Consider the following 18642-nt stretch of genomic DNA (forward strand, 5'->3'; position numbering starts at 1 on the left):
TATTTAAACCACCAAGGCGGTACCAAGAGTCATTCAGCTCTGAAGGAGGTGAACCACATACTAGCCTGGGCAGAGGGACATGTGCTGATTCTATCGGCAGTCCATATCCCGGGAGTAGAGAACTGGAAGGCAGATTATCTCAGCCACCAGCAGATCTGCCCGGGGGAATGGTCCCTACACCCAGGGGTGTTCCAGAAAATTTGCTAGCGTTTGGGATGGCCAGAGGTTGACCTATTGGCATCAAGGTTCAACAACAAGCTACAGCAGTTTGTATCCCGAACAAGGGATCCTCTGGCAATCAGAGCAGACGCTCTGGTAGCTCCATGGAGCCAGTACTCCCTGGTTTATGCTTTCCCCCTGATCCCTCTCCTTCCACATTTGTTGCGCAGGATTCGGAGAGAGAGGGTTCCAGTCATTCTGGTGGCACCCACTGGTCTAGAAGGCCCTGGTTCCCAGAGATTGTGAGATTGGCAATAGACAGGCCTTGGACACTTCCACCCTGCCCCGATCTACTGTCCCAAGGTCCTATATTCCACCCCATTTTACAGTCTCTAAATTTGACTGCATGGCTATTGAAGCCAGGGTGCTGAAGGACCGTGGCATCTCGGGACCAGTGGTGTCTACCCTAGTGAATGCTAGGAAGATCTATCATAAGGTCTGGAAGACTTTTATATTGCTTGGTGTGAAGCCAGAAAATGGCATCCTCAGAAATACGTGATTGGGAGAATTCTCCCTTTTCTACAGTCAGCTGTGGAAATCGGATTGTCTTTCAATCAGATTTTGGCCCTGTCAGTTCTCTTCCAAAGGCCTTTAGCCTCCCATTCGCTGGTCCGAACCTTTATGCAGGGGGCAACTCGTTTGCTTTCCCCATTAGGTCACCTATGTGTCCTTGGGACTTGAATTTGGTGCTGGTGCTTGGTGTGTTACAGAAACAACCATTGGAGCCTATCAAGGAAATTCCATTAGACTTGCTGTGATGCAAGCTAGTCTTCCTGATGGCCATCACCTCGGCTAGAAGGGTGTCTGAGTTGGCGGCCCTTTTGTGCAGGGAACCATGCTTGATCCTTCACGACGACAGGGTCGTGTTACGACCTGTTCCATCCTTTTTGCCAAAAGTGGTGTCAGCCTTTCATTTAAATTGGGACATTATTTTGCCTTCTTTTTTCTCTCGGCCTCGTTTGGCGGAAGAGAGACGACTGCATTCCTTGGACGTTGTCTGGGCGGTCAAGGTTTATTTATCTAGATCTGCGGCGATCAGACTCCTTTTTTGTTTTACCAAAAGGACCCAAGAAGGGGCAGCCAGCTTCCAAGGCTTCCATTGCCTATTGGGAACGTTAATTGGTCATTCAGACCTATGGTCCAAACGTAAAGCACCTCCCTTTAGGGTGAGAGCTCATTCTACCAGGGGTGTGGGAACCTCCTGGGCTTTTCGGTATCTGTGGCTCAGATTTGTAAGTCTGCAACCTGGTCTTGAGTGCATACGTTCACAAAATGTTATCAAGTGGATGTTCGAGCAGCCGAGGATTCGGCTTTCAGCTGCAGTGTACTGCGGGCTGCCGTAATAAGGTCTGATGGCTATTGTTTGGCAGGGTGTCTCCCTCCCCTCAAGGCTATTGCTCTGGGACATCCCAGTAGGTAATGAATATTAGCCTGGCTCTGTGTCCCATGATGTATGAAAAAGAAAATAGGATTTTTTTCGTCATACTTGCCTGTAAAATTATTTTCTTTGAGTACATCATGGGACACAGAGATCCCGCCCCTCTTTTTTTGAGGATTCAGTGCTTGCTACAAAACTGATGTAGTTCCTGTATGGGAGGGGTTATATAGGGGATCGCTTCCTGTCTAAGACTTTGTCTACCAGTGTCCTTTCACCTGGAGATGGCGTATAACCAAGTAGGTAATGTATATTAGCCTAATGCCGTGTACCCACGAGCGGACTGTCCAACAGAAAAAGTCAGACGGAAGCTTTTCATCGTCTAATCGGTTCGTGTGTATGCCTCATTGGACTTTTTTTTTCAAAAATTCTGACGGACCTAGAAATGGAACATGTTCTAAATATTTCCGATGGAACCAATTCCTATCGGGAAAACCGCTTGTCTGTATGCTGTTCCAATGGACCAAAAACGACGCATGCTCTGAAGCAAGTACGAGACGGAAACTATTGGCTACAGGCTATTGCACTTCCTTTAATAACCGCGTTCTGGACGGTCGGACTTTGGTGTGACCATGTGTAGGCAAGACCGCTTGAGCGGAGTTCTGTCAGAGAAACCTTCGGAGTTTATTCCGACGGCAAAAACGGTCATGTGTACAGGGCATAACTCTGTGTCCCATGATGTACTCAAAGAAAAGGATTTTACAGGTAAGTATGATGAAAAAATCCTATTTTTTCACCACTGTGTACAACAGTGCACACTGCACATGAAATGCATTGTGGTGTGCTATAGTGTGAACACATTGCCCAGTACTTTAGTAGCGTTGGGGCACCATGCAAAATGAATGGCACTGCACCGCAGTAAGCCATTTGTGGAGGCAGTGTGTAGTAAAATCCACATTTTACTACATATTACCATACTGTATGTGAACCAGTGTTTCTCACACACACACACAGAACAAAGTAGCAGGTTCACTATAACTTAGCCCTTCTCAGCAGCATGTCCTTACCTTCCTTCACCTTCGCTTCCAGCGGTGTACTGCTGGCCAGATGGGTGTATCTCTTGTCAATTAAGAGGCAGAAAGGAAATGCGCACACACACAAGCATAAATCTCACCAGAATCCCATGATCTCCTGTGAAAAGAAGTCTGATCTGAGAATCGGATAGCTGGTTGGAAGTGACGTACTTTGTTTTGTTCTCTTACCTGCGTGGGGAAACTCTGAATGCACTGAGCACTGGTTGATGATGTCACAAATGTAATGTAAGGTGAGCGAGCTATTACAACAGTAATGTAGTGGTTTTAATCAGTTTACCAAAGAGAGCAAGAAAATGATCACTGGTTATGATCCAGCAGTTGGGCTTTAAGACCATGAGACAATTGTCGTTCTTTTACAACCTGTACTAGAAAAAATGGCTACTGGAATGTTAGCATCTACAGCTGTATTTTGTATCTCAATGAGAATCATTATTTTAAGTGTTTGTATTCATTTTGTTTTATTGACAGAACCAATCCATGCTCTGGAAGCACAAACTATTATTGACATGAGTTGTGGGTCAAACCACTCTGTGGCAATATGTAGTGAAGGAAACATATTTACGTGGGGCAGTGGATTGCATGGAGAACTTGGGTCAGGGCAGGTGCCTCAAAAAAGTCCCATCCCAAGGTAAGTTATGTTTATGCAGATTTATTGATAGTTGAATGATTGTTGTTGAGCAAAACCTGCCCAAGTTACAAGCTATCTAGCATACAATACAATCTCTAGGAGACTTCTGCTTTTATTCATTTTTGCACAGCAGTGTTTCATCATGATTCTAGATTAGACCATCTAACATACAGAGAATTTTGTCATGAAAATATAAGGCAGCAAGATTTTATATTGTAGAGGACAAGTTCCAGGTACTAATGCTTTTATTCTTTGATCTTACAGAAGGATCACTGGGCTCTCGGACATAAAAATCATACAAGTAGCTTGTGGACATTACCATACGGTTGCTCTTTCAGAAGGTAAACAGTACATTAACATAAACTGGGAAAGAAAACTGCTATATATTTTTAAAACCTAAAAAGCAAAAACTATGCTGTAAGATATATACCGTCTCAAATAAGCAGTTGTAGGTAAAGTTGCACTAAACCACATACAGAAAATTGTGAAAATAACATAATACAAAAATTTGACAAAAAAAAATGAACCAATCGGTGAAAAAAAAAAAGTCCCAATATGTATCAACGGTACTTATTAGATGATCAAAGTTGAATAGTACTCTAATGCCCCGTACACACGGTCGGACTTTGTTCGGACATTCCGACAACAAAATCCTAGGATTTTTTCCGACGGATGTTGGCTCAAACTTGTCTTGCATACACACGGTCACACAAAGTTGTCGGAAAATCCGATCGTTCTATACGCGGTGACGTAAAACACGTACGTCGGGACTATAAACGGGGCAGTGGCCAATAGCTTTCATCTCTTTATTTATTCTGAGCATGCGTGGCACTTTGTCCGTCGGATTTGTGTACACACGATAGGAATTTCCGACAACGGATTTTGTTGTCGGAAAATTTTATCTCCTGCTCTCCAACTTTGTGTGTCGGAAAATCCGATGGAAAATGTCCGATGGAGCCCACACACGGTCGGAATTTCCGACAACACGCTCCGATCGGACATTTTCCATCGGAAAATCCGACCGTGTGTACGGGCATAACAGTGCAAATCGTGATCGTAAATATAAATGAATCCAAAGACCAAAACGTCCTTACAGTGAAAACGACACCGTTCAACACTGCAAATAAAGTGACACCTCCACCATAAAAAATGCCTGCTTACCAGCTAGTGTGGACCCCCTATCACGTGAGGTCTATCAATGCTCTGGGAATGTTTTGTCATGTATTGAAAGTTTTTTCTAGATTTAGATGTAGTGAGGGGTTAGAACCACTGTCAGGTTTCTATTGCTGTTTGTGTCCCTGTTTGCCAGGTTCCCCTGACATACAGTACTTTGATTAAAAAATCAAAGGAGTGGAAAATTGTTGGCTGAACAGATGCTGCATCCAATCAGGTACAGCCACTGTTCAGTTATTCTAACAGGTGCAGTGGTTTTACCCTTCCCTCACTCTATCAAAAATGGAAGAAAAAAAAATATTTTCACTTTAGATATACTTTAAACAATGTACATAAAACTGACCAATATTATTATGGCTTCTTCTTGACAACCTCCATCTTATAGCATAAAATAGATGGAAATTTGAAGTGAAGACAGCTTCGCTTTAGTGACGTGAATTATTTCTAGGAAGCTATTGCTTAGACATGTTCTGGATTTCCTTTTTAGACAGCAGTGTGTTCTCATGGGGAAAGAATGCTGCTGGTCAGCTTGGCCTGGATTATAAAACATCTGATACTGCAAGTCCTCAACTTGTGAAGTCCCTTAGAGGAGTCCCACTCATCCAGGTCACTGCAGGTGGTTCCCAGAGTTTTGCATTGTCTATGTCGGGAATAGTCTTTGGATGGGGAAAGAATAATGCTGGACAACTAGGATTCCAAATGAATCCCCAGAGAGGTAATTTGCAGTTAGTGGTACCAGGGTAAATGTGAAACTTTAGGAAAGCAAATTAAATGGTACTTTTATCTTTATTCAGCAGGAATATTTAAACCACATGCAGTGACCTCCTTGAGAAACTTCAGCGTTACTTATATAAGCTGTGGGGATGAACATACAGCTGTTCTAAGCAAGGTAAAATTAGTGCTTCTTATTCAGGTAATTACTGTAGAGTAAAGCAGAAGAAATATAGGGTAGTAGATGTTATAACTGATACACACGCTTTTTTTTCCATCCTAGGAATGGTATACTATTTGTCAGGAATGTATTTATTTTAATGGCACTTGTTGGCCAGTTCCTAGGGTGACAAGGCTACATTTACAAATCATGTTAACGTTTTCCTTATTTTAAATAAACCATGTATTTTCCCCCTCACAAATTGGTGTCATAGGGGGGATTAGTTCCTCCTTAACAGCAGTCATTTGATGGCCTGAATGTTCTATTGAGATCTGGCATAAGCACACTGGGAACCTTGAAGGTTGTCATCTTCCTAAAGCTCTAAGGAAATATCAATGCAGGTAGAATAAATTGCTAATAACCTGAAAAGTTCTCTTTGCTAGAAAGGAAATATATATCGGAACAATAGGGCTTGGAAGGTTTTCAGATACTGGAAATCTTTTATCACTGCCTGGTTTTATCACTACATTTGGGAGATTTCCACTCACTTCCAGGAAATTTGGTGGGTTTCAGATTGAACAGGAAGGAGGAGAGAAATTCAACCCCAATGGAACACTATTTTCTAGTAAATAAATGAAGAATAAAAACCTTGGTCGGGAATGCATACCGGTTAGTGGCCTAACTAGGTATATGTCCTCTCTCTTTGGTCCTAGTAACAGGAGTTCTGACTTTATGCAACATTGTACTTGGTTACACGGTTAGTCAGGTTGAAAAAAGACACAAGTCCATCCAGTTCAACCAAAAAATAATAAAAAATACAATTCCATATACACAATCCTGTACCCACAGTTGATCCAGAGGAAGGCGAAAAACCCCAGCAAAGCATGATCCAATTTGCTATAGCAAGGGAAAACATTCCTTCTTGATCCCTTGAGAGGCAATTGGATTTTCCCTGGATCAACTTCACCTTTAACCACTTGCTTACTGGGCACTTAAACCCCCCTCCTATCCAGACCAATTTTCAGCTTTCAGCGCTGACTCACTTTGAATGACAATTGCGCGGTCATACAACACTGTACCCATATGAAATTTTTATCATTTTTTCACCACAAATAGAGCTTTCTTTTGGTGGTATTTGATCACCTCTGCAGTTTTTACTTTTTGTTAAAAAAATGTAAAAAACTGAATTTAAAAAAAAAAAAAAATTTTATTTTTTTATATTTTGTTATAAAAAATTTTAAACAGGTAATTTTTCTCCTTCATTGATGTACGCTGATGAGGCAGCAGTGATGGGCACTGATAGGCGGCAGTGATGGGCACTGATCAGTTACACTAATAGGCAGCACTGCTAGGTGGCACTGATTGGCACTACTGGTGGGCATTGATAGGTGGCACTTGTGGGCATTGATAGGTGGCACTTGTGGGCACTGTTAGGTGGCATTGTTAGGTGGCACTGTGGGCACTGTTAGGTGGCACTGTGAGCACTGTTAGGTGGCACTATTAGATGGCACTGATGAGGCAGATGTTCCTCTTCCACTTCGGGACCGATGTCCCTAATATCTGAGCTGGTGATCGGCTTTTTTTTCTACTCACGCTCAGCGTGAGTAGAAAAAAAAAACGATTACCGATCTTTTGTTTACATCATGTGATCAGCTGTCATTGGCTGACAGCTGATCACATGGTAAGGGGCCGGGACCGGCCCCTTCCTTAGATCGGTGATCACCCGAGTCTCAGTGACTCGGTGATCACAGGGCACGCGCAGAGCGTGTGCACAGGGGAGGCCGTCATATGATGGCCTCCCGGGAATTCAGTTCCACGCTCTGGCCGTCATTCGGCCATAGTGCGGATGCCAGGTGGTTAAATGTTCTTACCCGGTTATATTATGTACATTTAGGAAAGAATCCAGGCCTTTTTTAAAGCAATCTACTGAGCTTGCCAGAACCACCTCTGGAGGGAGTCTATTCCACATTTTTACAGCTCTTACGGTAAAGAAACGTTTCCGTATTTGAAGATGATATCTTTTTTCCTCTAGACATAAAGTGTGCACCCTTGTCCTCTGTGATGACCTTAAAGTGAATAATACAACACCAAGTTCACTATATGGACTATATGGTGTTTGTTGATCATTTCCCCCTTAATCTCCTCTTCTCAAGAGGGAATAGATTCAGTTGCTCTAATCTTTCCTAATAGCTGAGCTCCTCCATGCCTCTTATCAGTTTGGTTGCCCTTCTTTGCACTTTCTCCAGTTTCCCGATATCCTTTTTGAGAACTGGCGCCCAAAACTGAACTGCATATTCCAGATGAGGTCTTACTAATGATTTGTACAGGGGCAAAATTATCTCTTCTCTCTCTCTCTCTCTCTGGAGTCCATACCTCTCAATACAAGAAAGGACTTTGCTTGCTTTGGAAACCGCTGCTTGGCATTGCATGCTATTATTGAGCTTATGATCTACTCCAGATCATGCCCCACCATTGATTAGTACTCCCCCTAGTATGTATGATGCATGCATATTCCTATCCCCCAAGTGCATAACTATATTTATCAACATTAAACCTCATTTGCCACTTAGTTGCCCAATTAGACAGTGCATTGAGGTCGGCTTGTAAATTGTAAGGACGTTATTCCACTGCATAGCTTAGTGTCATCTGCAAAGACAGAAATGGTACTTTTAATCCCAGACCCTATATCATTTATAAGGGTATTAAAAAGTAAGGGTCCCAACACGGAACCTTGGGGTACACCACTGATAACCTTAAACCATTCAGAGTAAGAGTCATTAACCACTACTCTCTAAATCCTGTCTTTAAGCCAAGCATGTAGACTTTACCTTACACATGAGCCGTGTGTGGGGAACTGTGTCAAAGGTTCTTGCAAAATCCAGGTATACCATGTCCATAGCCACCCCTTTGTCCAAGGTTTTACTTACCTCCTCATAAAAAGAAATCAGGTTTGTTTGACAACTTCTGTCTTTCATGAACCCATGCTGTCTGTTGCATAAAATATTTTTTTCTAGCAAGAACTCGTCTATGTGGTCTTCCCGACTGTAGAAGTTAAACTAACTTGCCTATAGTTACTTGGTAAAGACTTTGATCCCTTTTTAAATATGGGCACCACATTGGCCCTGCGCCAATCCAGTGGTACCATTCCAGTCATTAATGAGTCCCTAAATATTAGAAACAATGGCCTTGAATGAGCTCAATTCTTTTAGGATCCGTGGGTGGATGCCATCTAGTCCAGGCAGGGCCGGCCCAAGACATTGTGCTGCCTGGGCCCAAGAATGAAATGCTGCCCCCCCTCCCAAAAAAAAAAAAATCACGCCCACCAAAAGGCCCTCACATTCGTTATTTTATATCATGATAACTGAATTAAATTTATCAGAAAATCAGATTAACTGCTTCCCGACCGCCGTATCCAGATGTACGTCGGCAGAATGGCACGGGTGCGCAAAAAGGCGTACCCATGCATCCCTTCGTAATCCTGGGATAGTGGCTCGATGTCCACCAGTGGCCCGCGGCATTTCCCTGTTCTGCCTAGTGACACGACAGGAATCTTCTGTTCCCTGTCATCGGGAACAGTGATCTCTCTCATGTCAGTGGTAGCCCATCCCCCCTACAGTTAGAACACGCTGAGGGAACACATTTGACCCCTTGATAGTGTTAACTCCTTCCCTGCCAGTGACTTTTATGCAGTAATTAGTGGCTATTTTTAGCACTGATCGCTGTATAAATGTCAATGGTCCCAAAATAGTGTCAAAAGTGTCCGATCTGTCCACCTCAATGTCGCAGTCCCGCCATTACTAATAAAAAAAAAAAATTATAAAAATGCCATAAATCTATCCCCTATTTTGTAGACGCTATAACTTTTGCGAAACCAATCAATGTACACTTATTGCGATTTTTTTTTTTTTTTTTTTTTACCAAAAATATGTAGAAAAATTACATATCAGCCTAAACTGAGGAAGAAATTTTGTGGGGTTTTTTTTATATATTTTTTGGGGATTTTTATTATAGGAAAAAGTAAAAAATAACATTGCTTTTTTTTCAAAATTGTCAGTCTTTTTGGTTTTATAGCACAAAAAATAAAAACCGCAGAGGTAATCAAATACCACCAAAAGAACGCTCTATTTGTGGTAAAATCTATTCTCTATTTTGAAGACGCTATAACTTTTACGCAAACCAATCAATATACGCTTATTGCGATTTTTTTTTTTTAACCAAAAATATGTAGCAGAATACATATTGGCCTAAACTGATGAAGACTTTTTTTTTATAGCCAATATCTACAGGAGGGGTTTCCACCATCCCTGCTAAGTTTAATTTTATACGGTATGTCTTATTTTTAGTTTGATGTGTATTATATGTGAAGTTGCGTATCAGAGACCATGTTGTCGTAATATTGAAGCTTATTTCCATACATCACAGGATTCCACCATTATTGTTAAGGTATTGATCAGTAAGTTTTTTTTTTTTTTGGCGTGGGAACACATAACAGTGCTTAGCGGCAGGCCTTTTACTGACGCTTTTTTTATTTTACCTCCAGTAGTTAAGTGTAAATAGTAGAGTGGTGATTACCTATTATACTAAAGATCGGCATGTGGAATTAATAAACATCAACAGATTTCAGTAGTGCCCCACCAGGCCGGCCCCCCCATGGACAATGTGCCTGGCTGCTGAGTTAATCACCCCATCCCTGCACTTAGTGAACTGATTGACAGCAATGATTGGCACTGATAGCTGGCACTGATTGTCACTAATAGAAAGCACTGATTGGTAGCACTGATAGGCAGCACTGATGGGCCCTGATTGGCACTGATAGGTGGCATTGATTGGCAGCACTAATGGCACTGATAGCCTGCACTAATAGGATGCACCCTGATGCTGTCTCCCTGGTTCCGAACCGTGGCACCAGGGAGACCGCAAACCATTAGTCTGAGGCGATCCTGGTGACAAATTATTCTATTAGTCCTTCTGATTATAGAATCCCCTATTACCAGCAACTGTCTAGGCCTACCTGCACTGCCCTCACCACCCCTACTAGATGGGCTGCTCTCCCGGCTGTTACTAAGATCATGTAACCTGAAAAAACAAGGTCAATTGACCCCCTTTATTGTCTGTTCTCAAGGGAGAATACATTCTGTTCAGTCTCCTCATAACTGTGATCTTGTCTTCCTTATTAATTTCATTGCCCATCTCTGCACTCGTTCAATCCTTTTTTGTGAGCTGGTGCTCAAAACTGAACTAATAATTAGAAAGAGGTTTCATTAGGAAAGTATCCTGCTTGCTCCATAAGGTGCAGTTTGGCATTTCATGGTGTTCGTAATTCACTACTTCAAACACAGTACTTATTTCTTAAAAACGAGGACAAATTTGCAGACCGTAGATGTCAATTTGGTATTATATTAGACTTTTTTTTTTTTTTTTGTAGGATGGTACGGTATACACATTTGGTAATGGCAGCCACGGACAACTAGGAAAGATTGTGGAGGGTAACACAGCAGAACCTCAGAAGATTGAAGAATATGAAGGACAGGTTTCACAGATAGCCTGTGGAAGGTGTGGAGCAAACTATAAGATTTATATTTTGTTAAGAACGGACACATTTTGGTATATAGAGAAAAGCAATTTCTGTGGTGAGCCCTACTGGTTTCTCTTAGACCAGGTTCTTCTTTTACTAAGTTCTTGGACACAATCTGGGAAATTGCCTATGCTTCCTGCACCATTGGAAGCTGTCAGGAGTGGTGTGCACCACATTACCTAAGCAGATAGACTTGTTTCAGAATAGGAGGGATTGCCTCCATCAATTGGTCTGAAGATAGGGGCAGGTACCATCATCCTTTGTAATAGGATATTGGAAGAGAATACCCGGGGCTGCTCCAAACATGCCCCCGGCATATTAGAGAATTGGGACTATCTCGGTAGACTTTTTTAAGGTCTATTTGTGCCATTTGTCTGTTTTATTTCAGAGTGAAAAAGAAATGACCACAGGTATACACCAAATTATCCCTATAGAAAACTGCTGCAGATTCCCATCAGGTCTGGCCTGGCATACGGGATGTGAGCTGTCAACAGACAGCTCACATACCTCTCTTTGCCTGTGCACTGGTTACACTACTTGAGCAGAGAGACTGCAGGATTAACAAACTTCCTCATCCCAGCTGCTCTGAGCTGAGAGATCAGAGCATGCAGCTCCAGCTCTCTCGATCTCTGTGCTGTGTCTGTCATAGACATGGCAGAACAGAGAACTGATTGCTCCTATTTAACAAAGGACTTGCACCCCTTTTTGTTAACAGCATCATTTTCTCATGTTTAGAAGAGAGGTAGAAGTAACCCGTTTGTGAACTTTTACCTACAGGTAACCCTATAATAAGGCTAAATGGTAGGTACGGTGAATATCTCCTAAACATGCACGGTTTAGGAGATATTAACACTGCATGCAGCTGGTGAGGTCACCGTCGCATGCGCTCTGAAGGGATGGCATACCATGCTGTCCCTTCAGAGCTCCATGCCACGGTCCGTGACTCTGGAGGGCATGCACAGGAGTGACGTCATTGCTGGGTGGCCAATCAGAAGACTGGAGGGCACGAACCCGGAAGTAAGACTGGTTGGAGATGGAAGCCCTGTCAGTGGTGAAAGCTTGCTGCTGGAGGGCTTCATTCTAAGGCAAGCATTTCATAATGTGCTAGTATGCGATGCATACTAACACATTATGCCTTTACCTTGCAGGTTAAAAAAAAATAGACTGCAGTTTACTACCCCCCAATAGGTCTGTAGTCTTTTATAAAGGTTTTGTATTCTTAAAGTAAGTCCTTAACACTCAACCTCCCTCCACTACCACCACTGACACGTACCCCTTAAATGAGTCTAACACTAACCTTACTGAACACCTAGGGGTTGATTTACTAAAGGCATATAGACTGTTCATTTTGCAATGGAAATTACACTTTATAAGGGAATTTTCTTCAGACCCTAGTGAATGTTGTGAAATTTCACCTAGCAAGGAAAACCCAACCAAACCACACCACATGCAAGAAATAAAAAATAAAAAAATAAATAAATTTTTGCCTGCACATGATTGGATGATGGTGAGCAGAGCTTCTGCTCATTTAGTAAGTTAAAAAATTCACTTGCAAATTGAAGTCACTTTGCCTCTAGTAAATCAATCCCCTCGACTAGTCTTTGCATTAAGGTAAAATAACAATGTCGGCTCCTAACAGCCCCCCCCCCCCCCAAATACTTACCTAAACCTACTCTCAATCCAGTGCTCTGCCCTCCTGCAGCAGCGCTGCTCTTTTCTCACAGGAGGCTTGGCTGATGGCTCCTGCTGCTGTCAATCAAACCTGTGAGCAGAGAGAGGGGTGCGGGATGATCTAGACTGTATGTGTTAGGGGATGCTCACAGCCCAGGAGCAAACCCGCAGGTGTGCTGTATAGCTTGCTATAGGGCATACTCAGAGGGGTAGCCTAGAGCACCTGCAAGGGACCCCAGAAGAGGCGATTTGGCGCCGCTCTGTGCAATAGCATTGCACAGAGCAGGTAAGTATAATATGTTTGCTATTTTAATTTAAAAAAGGTACCTTTACAATCACTTTAACTACTATTTTGTTCTAAAGGTCAGTAAAGCAATGACATTGTTGAGCAGAACTATGTTTTTTGGTTGCAGCTACCACACGCTACTGTATGTCTTCACGTCTAACTGCATTGTGTCCTTTGGTCGTGGGCTGCAAGCAAAACCAGAAACTTCCACCACTGATAAAAGTCGACCTCCACAGGAACCAGGGAGATTAGACATCAGTTGCCTAATTTGTCCAAAAGGTACAACACCATTGCTTTCAGTGTCAAATTTATATATCATAAATTTTCACGCCAAAAGTACTATATTTTGCAACAGAGCCTATAAATCTTGTTTGTAAGCTTTCAAGTCAGTTATTTCAATTGCATGTAATATTGCACAAGGAAGTAGTGCAGATAATTGGCCAATTCTTAATTTAAAAAAATTTAGAAAATTGGCAAAAATAAATGTCAAACATGAGATTACTAGAATTATTGCAGTAGTTTGCATAAACACGCACCCCCTTGGATGTTTCTACATTTTGTACTGCTTGGATCTGTAATTAAAAGGGGCATGATCAAGATAATATGTTTCTTCTAAATAGGCCAAAAGTAGTGAATAAAATCTAGATTTTTCTTAAATGTTTTACAAAAAGATTGACTTGGTTTCACCAGAGCTTACTTTATGGGTTTTACAGAAAAGAGATTGACTGCTTATGAAACAAACTGCCTTAAAAAGTCACATCAGTGGCTAAATAGAATCCACTTGTTTGGTTAAAGTGTCACATGATCTCTGAATAAATACTCCTGTTTTGTAAAATCCTTGGAGTCTGTTGGGGATCGAATGTAGACAAACAACATTATGAAGGCCAAAGCAAATTTGAAATAGTTATAGAGAAGTACCAATTAAGGATGTGTTAAAATATAGCAAACTTTGAATATCCCTCAGAGCACCATTTATTCCATTATTGTTATAAAAAGGAAGCAATATACCACAGCAATGACCACAATGAGGGCTTTCAATCAAAACTTAGTGACTAGGTAAGAAGTAAATATCATAGAAGCACTGGTGTACCTAGCAGATCCGGCACCCAAGGCCAATCATTTTTTATACCCACCCCAAAATGGTCTGAAGAAATAAGCTGTGGGTGTAGCCAGATTGAGTTACAGTAACAGTGTGAGGGTGTCCGGAACCAGATCTGAACCTGCGACCTCTGCTGTGTCTGGCAGTGTCTCTTCTTGCTGAGCCACCTGAGATGCTGGACAGCAAACTATCTGATTCATTGGACAATCCTGCTTTGTTAGTTGTTCCTACTGAACCTTGTCTTCCTTGCTCCTCCCATGAACTTCCATTTTAAGCCATGCCTTTGCACTTCCTGTTTGCCAGATTTTTATGCCCTCTCTAGCCAAAATCTCGCTCCGGTCACTCCTGCTGCCATCTACTACTTGTTACTGATCTTTGGCTTGTTCCTCGACTACGCATCTGCTTGATCCCAACCTGCAACAACTTGTTACCGACCTTTGACGTGTTTACTGACTACGCTACTACTTAATCCCTACTTGTTATATCTGCTACTGCACCCCAGCTTGCTCATCTTCTGGAGGAGCAATCCTGAGGACCATAACCTGGTTCTAACATGCAGCAAAACCCATATCCACCATTAGGAGCTCTGGTGAATATCAGTCAGTACTTGGACCCCCCACCTTGGGCAAGCCTTTGTTATCTGCCAGGGTGACCTGCTTTTTCATTTATCCAGCTGGTTGGTGGGAACCTCTCTACTGCTATAGCATCTTGTGTCTGCCTGACCCCTGACAATGTCAGAGGGGCTTAAAGGGGCATAGTTAAATAAGGTAAAACTTTGGATTGCGATTAACTTGGTCTGCGAGTGTTTTACAAGACATGCCAACATTTTTAAAATAAATTTTAACTTGATAAACGAGCGAGGTCTTGCAATACGAGTAGCGTCACGTCACAACAGGGTATAAAAGAGAAGAAAGGTGCCTCATAAGTATAGCAATATGTTTACATTTAAAGAAGGTACAACATTTGGGCTTGGTTCACACTGCCGTGACATGGGATCCGACTTGTGAGACTTCAAGTTGCGTGACACGTGAAATCCCATTTTAGTCAATGAGATCTGTCTTAATTAGCACTACTGAAGTCGCTCCGAATTTAGAAAAGGTTCATGTACTACTACAAGGCGACTTCTTCTTGCCTCCGAGTCTGATCCTCACCTTAATTGATCTGATTTTGATCTGACATTACAGGAAGATTACCCAGGCTTTCCCTGAAGTTGCCTCGAAGTTGCCTCAAATTCGCATTGCTATAATCTTTTTAAATGGACTATAAACTGAAGGACCTAGGAATAAATGGTTGTGGAATGGATTATCTGAGTTTCCATTATTTCTTATGGGGAAATTTGCTTTGATATACGAGTGCTTTGGATTACAAGCATGTTTCCAGAACAAATTATGCTCGGAATCCAAGATTTTACTGTAAAACCTAAGCCTACTTCCTCTATAGTCAGCACAATCCAGCTTCTACAAAGCTGTTCTAGATTCCGGCTGCCCCAGTTTTGATCAATTCCCCCCCTGTATCTATAGTGCAGGGGTCAGGAGTGTGTAATCCATAGGCCACATTAAAGAGTACAACCAAAATTGCCCCCTCTTCCCAGTATAAGTGGCCCTCATCCTCAAGTCCATATCCCATACAGTACAGATGTCCCCTAACATCTCTATATCCCTCCTCCCAGCCTACTCTCTCAGTACAGACCTCTCCAGCACAAACCCCTCAGTACAGATTCCCCCCCACCCCTTAGTACATACTAATGAATTGCTTGACATTGTAATTTTTCTCTTTCAGACTTTGAGAATATCCATCTCAAACGGATCTTTGCTGGAAACGATGTCAGCTTTGCAACATCTTCGCTGCAACCACAGGTTTTGTTTTCAAATGTTTTCATTTAAATGTTACCAGTTTTAGGGTTGTCATACATAGCCAGATAATTGCAATTTAGCCATCACCTTTGACTACTAGACCATGTATGAGTTAAAAGATGAGTTCCTATGAGTTCATATGTCCCATAGTTTCTACAGTAAAAATCTTTGTGTTTCCCGGAAAAAAAAAAAAAACACTTAACATGATTTGGAATCACCCGTGCACCTAGAGTAAATAACTAGAAGAGAAGGCAAACTGCTGCCTTAAGCTAGCCATACACTGGTATGAATAGAATTTCCAAAATGAAAACCACATCTTGCTCCTTCAAATTTTCTTGTCATTCTGAACAAAAATAAATGTTTACACCACTAACCATTAGAAAATCAAACATTCCAAAAACATATGGCCAGCTGTGAACTGTATGCACACCAAACTTTATTCTTTCAACAAGAGTGTGCAAACTGTACAGGAACAGTAATGCTAGCAATACATATCTTGTCGACATTTGAGCCATGAATGGCCCTCTTGGCACCAACCAACCCACTGATTTTTAAAAATCAGCATAGCCATGTGGACAATTCTTGGCCAAAACAAGTGACTGCATCCAATTTTTGGGTATTCAGTCAGCTGTCTTAATACAATAGTACACAGGGGAGATTTCCTCCATCTATGCTATTTAGAGTGGATGGGGGGGGTTCAAGTCAGTTCCTCTTGTTCAGTTTGCGGGGCTGAACAAGGAAATACTAAACATGTATAGCTAGCTTAACAATGAAGACCCAGCTAGATTGCACTAGCAAGGAGACAGTTTGCAGTATTTTTTCATATATGGGAATAGATTACTGACTGCCAGCAACATGATGTATGACTGGCTATGTGCTTCACCTTGCAGGTTGGCCACACTGGGCCATGAACTATGTTGTTGATGTAGGAATCTGGCGCTGCCTGTCATGCAACCTTCAACATTAATTTACAGCGGTCTTTTCCCCTGCACACAAAATTATTTTTTACCGTCAATTTAAAGGTGTATTTTTCATTAAAGTTCTAATATTCATTTAATAGAACCACAAAACAACAACACTGACTGACAACTTGCAAAAGATCTGTCGACTTGATAAAGACATGGTAAATGCATGGACAAACCCCATTTCTGGAAGAGAGAAGAATCAAGATGCCAAAAGGTCTCTGTAATATCAAACATGAAAAAAAAAGAATTTCTCACTGGTTATAGACTGAGTAAAGGCACTGATTCATTGACAGGCCACATAGGCTACTTTGTTGTACCTAACATTTAAAAATCTCATATAGGGGCAAAGTTCACATGAAATATTGTTTTTCATTTTGCACAAAATTGCACAGTAATATATAATTAAAAAAAAAAAAATCCTTTCTTGTGTTTTTTTTTTCTTTTGTTACAAAGCACATTTCATAACATTCTTTAATTCTATTTTTAAATAGATATTTTATTTAAAGTAGATAACAAAGAATTCCATCTATCAGCATACAAATATTAACAAGCAATTCTTTAAGGCAACATTGCAGTCCTATTACACACATAGCATATTAGATTGACTCTGTATCACTAGCCTGAATGGCATAATGAGTTTAAACTGGCCACTGACTTCTTTAACCTTTTAGGCCTCTTTCACACGAGGCGGACTCCGCTTCCACAGAGTCCGCCTCGGTCCGCCGGCTCAGCGGGAGATCTCTCCGTTGATCTCCGCTCAGCCAGCGGATGACAGGTCCCTCTCTGCTCAATGAGCTGGGAGGGGCTTGTCAAGAGCCGCTGCTCCCTATGGAGAGATCGGACGAAAACGGTAAGCATGTCCGTTTTCATCAGATCTCACCCGATCCGCCAGCGACGGATCCGGACGTAGAGGCATCCGTCTGCTTTTAGCGGATCGGACCGGGTCGGATGTCAGCGGACATGTCTCCGCTGACATCCGTCGCTCCATAGGCTAACATGGAGCGCCCGTTCAGGTCCGCCGTCAAAACTGACAGGCGGACCTGAACGGTCCGATCGTGTGAAAGGGTCCTTAAACCATTTGAAGTGATCACTTATTAAGAATGAAAATGCTTCCTTGAAACATCCTAATTTTCAATTTTAACCAACAGTTAAAACAGAAGTAAAAACGTAAATTTGCCTAAGATTATTTTGTATGTATGCTGTATTTTCCAAAATGGAATTATTTTGTGTTTTGTAACATAACATTACATTGTCTATTGCGGATTGGTAAGTTTAGTAACATAGCATTTTATATTGTGATTTTTTTTTGTCTTTTGCAACATAGCACCAACGTGAACATGACATATTTTTCTAACATAGATTCTGTAGCATGACACTTCTGGTAAGATAGAGGCTTTTGTAACACTGTCAAAATGGCTCTGCTTCTAGCTATAATATCATGGTTGTAGCCTGGCTAGTGCATGCTGTGGTGCTTAATGTGATTTACTCTATTTCTATTTTTTTTAGGCTAATAAATAAAATATTTTCTTCACCCGCTTGCCTCGCTGCAAGTTTTCTGAAACACCGGTAAGTCTATAGTAAAAATCTCACATAAGGAATTAATGCTTACATTTCTTGATGTTCTTCAGGCTGGGTTCACTCTGGTGCAATCACAGACATCTCATGTGATTCGCACCGCATTTCTGTGCAAATCACATGCGATGTCTGTGCGATGCAAATTCAGCCATACCAACTGTATGGCTGAAATCTCAACGCATTTGCACCAAAATGGTTCAGGACCCTTTTTCTGATCTGCACTGGAATCGGATCGCATGGGTGTGAACACCCATTCAA

At 41.7% G+C, this 18642-nt stretch overlaps 1 protein-coding gene across 1 annotated transcript in view; it reads left to right on the forward strand.

Annotated features, from left to right (window-relative positions):
* LOC141108919 (probable E3 ubiquitin-protein ligase HERC6) overlaps positions 1-18642 on the forward strand; it is a 99555-nt gene that overhangs the window by 30174 nt on the left and 50739 nt on the right. Inside the window, exons 2-10 of the mRNA XM_073600885.1 lie at positions 3157-3316; positions 3581-3657; positions 4977-5204; positions 5284-5378; positions 10786-10913; positions 13020-13171; positions 15771-15847; positions 16905-17023; positions 18316-18375. Of these exons, the coding sequence (XP_073456986.1) occupies positions 3157-3316; positions 3581-3657; positions 4977-5204; positions 5284-5378; positions 10786-10913; positions 13020-13171; positions 15771-15847; positions 16905-17023; positions 18316-18375 (1096 nt within the window). The remainder of the gene's footprint in view (positions 1-3156; positions 3317-3580; positions 3658-4976; positions 5205-5283; positions 5379-10785; positions 10914-13019; positions 13172-15770; positions 15848-16904; positions 17024-18315; positions 18376-18642) is intronic.

The sequence above is a fragment of the Aquarana catesbeiana genome, linkage group LG01 (assembly GCF_042186555.1).
Source record: "Aquarana catesbeiana isolate 2022-GZ linkage group LG01, ASM4218655v1, whole genome shotgun sequence".
NCBI lineage: Eukaryota > Metazoa > Chordata > Amphibia > Anura > Ranidae > Aquarana > Aquarana catesbeiana.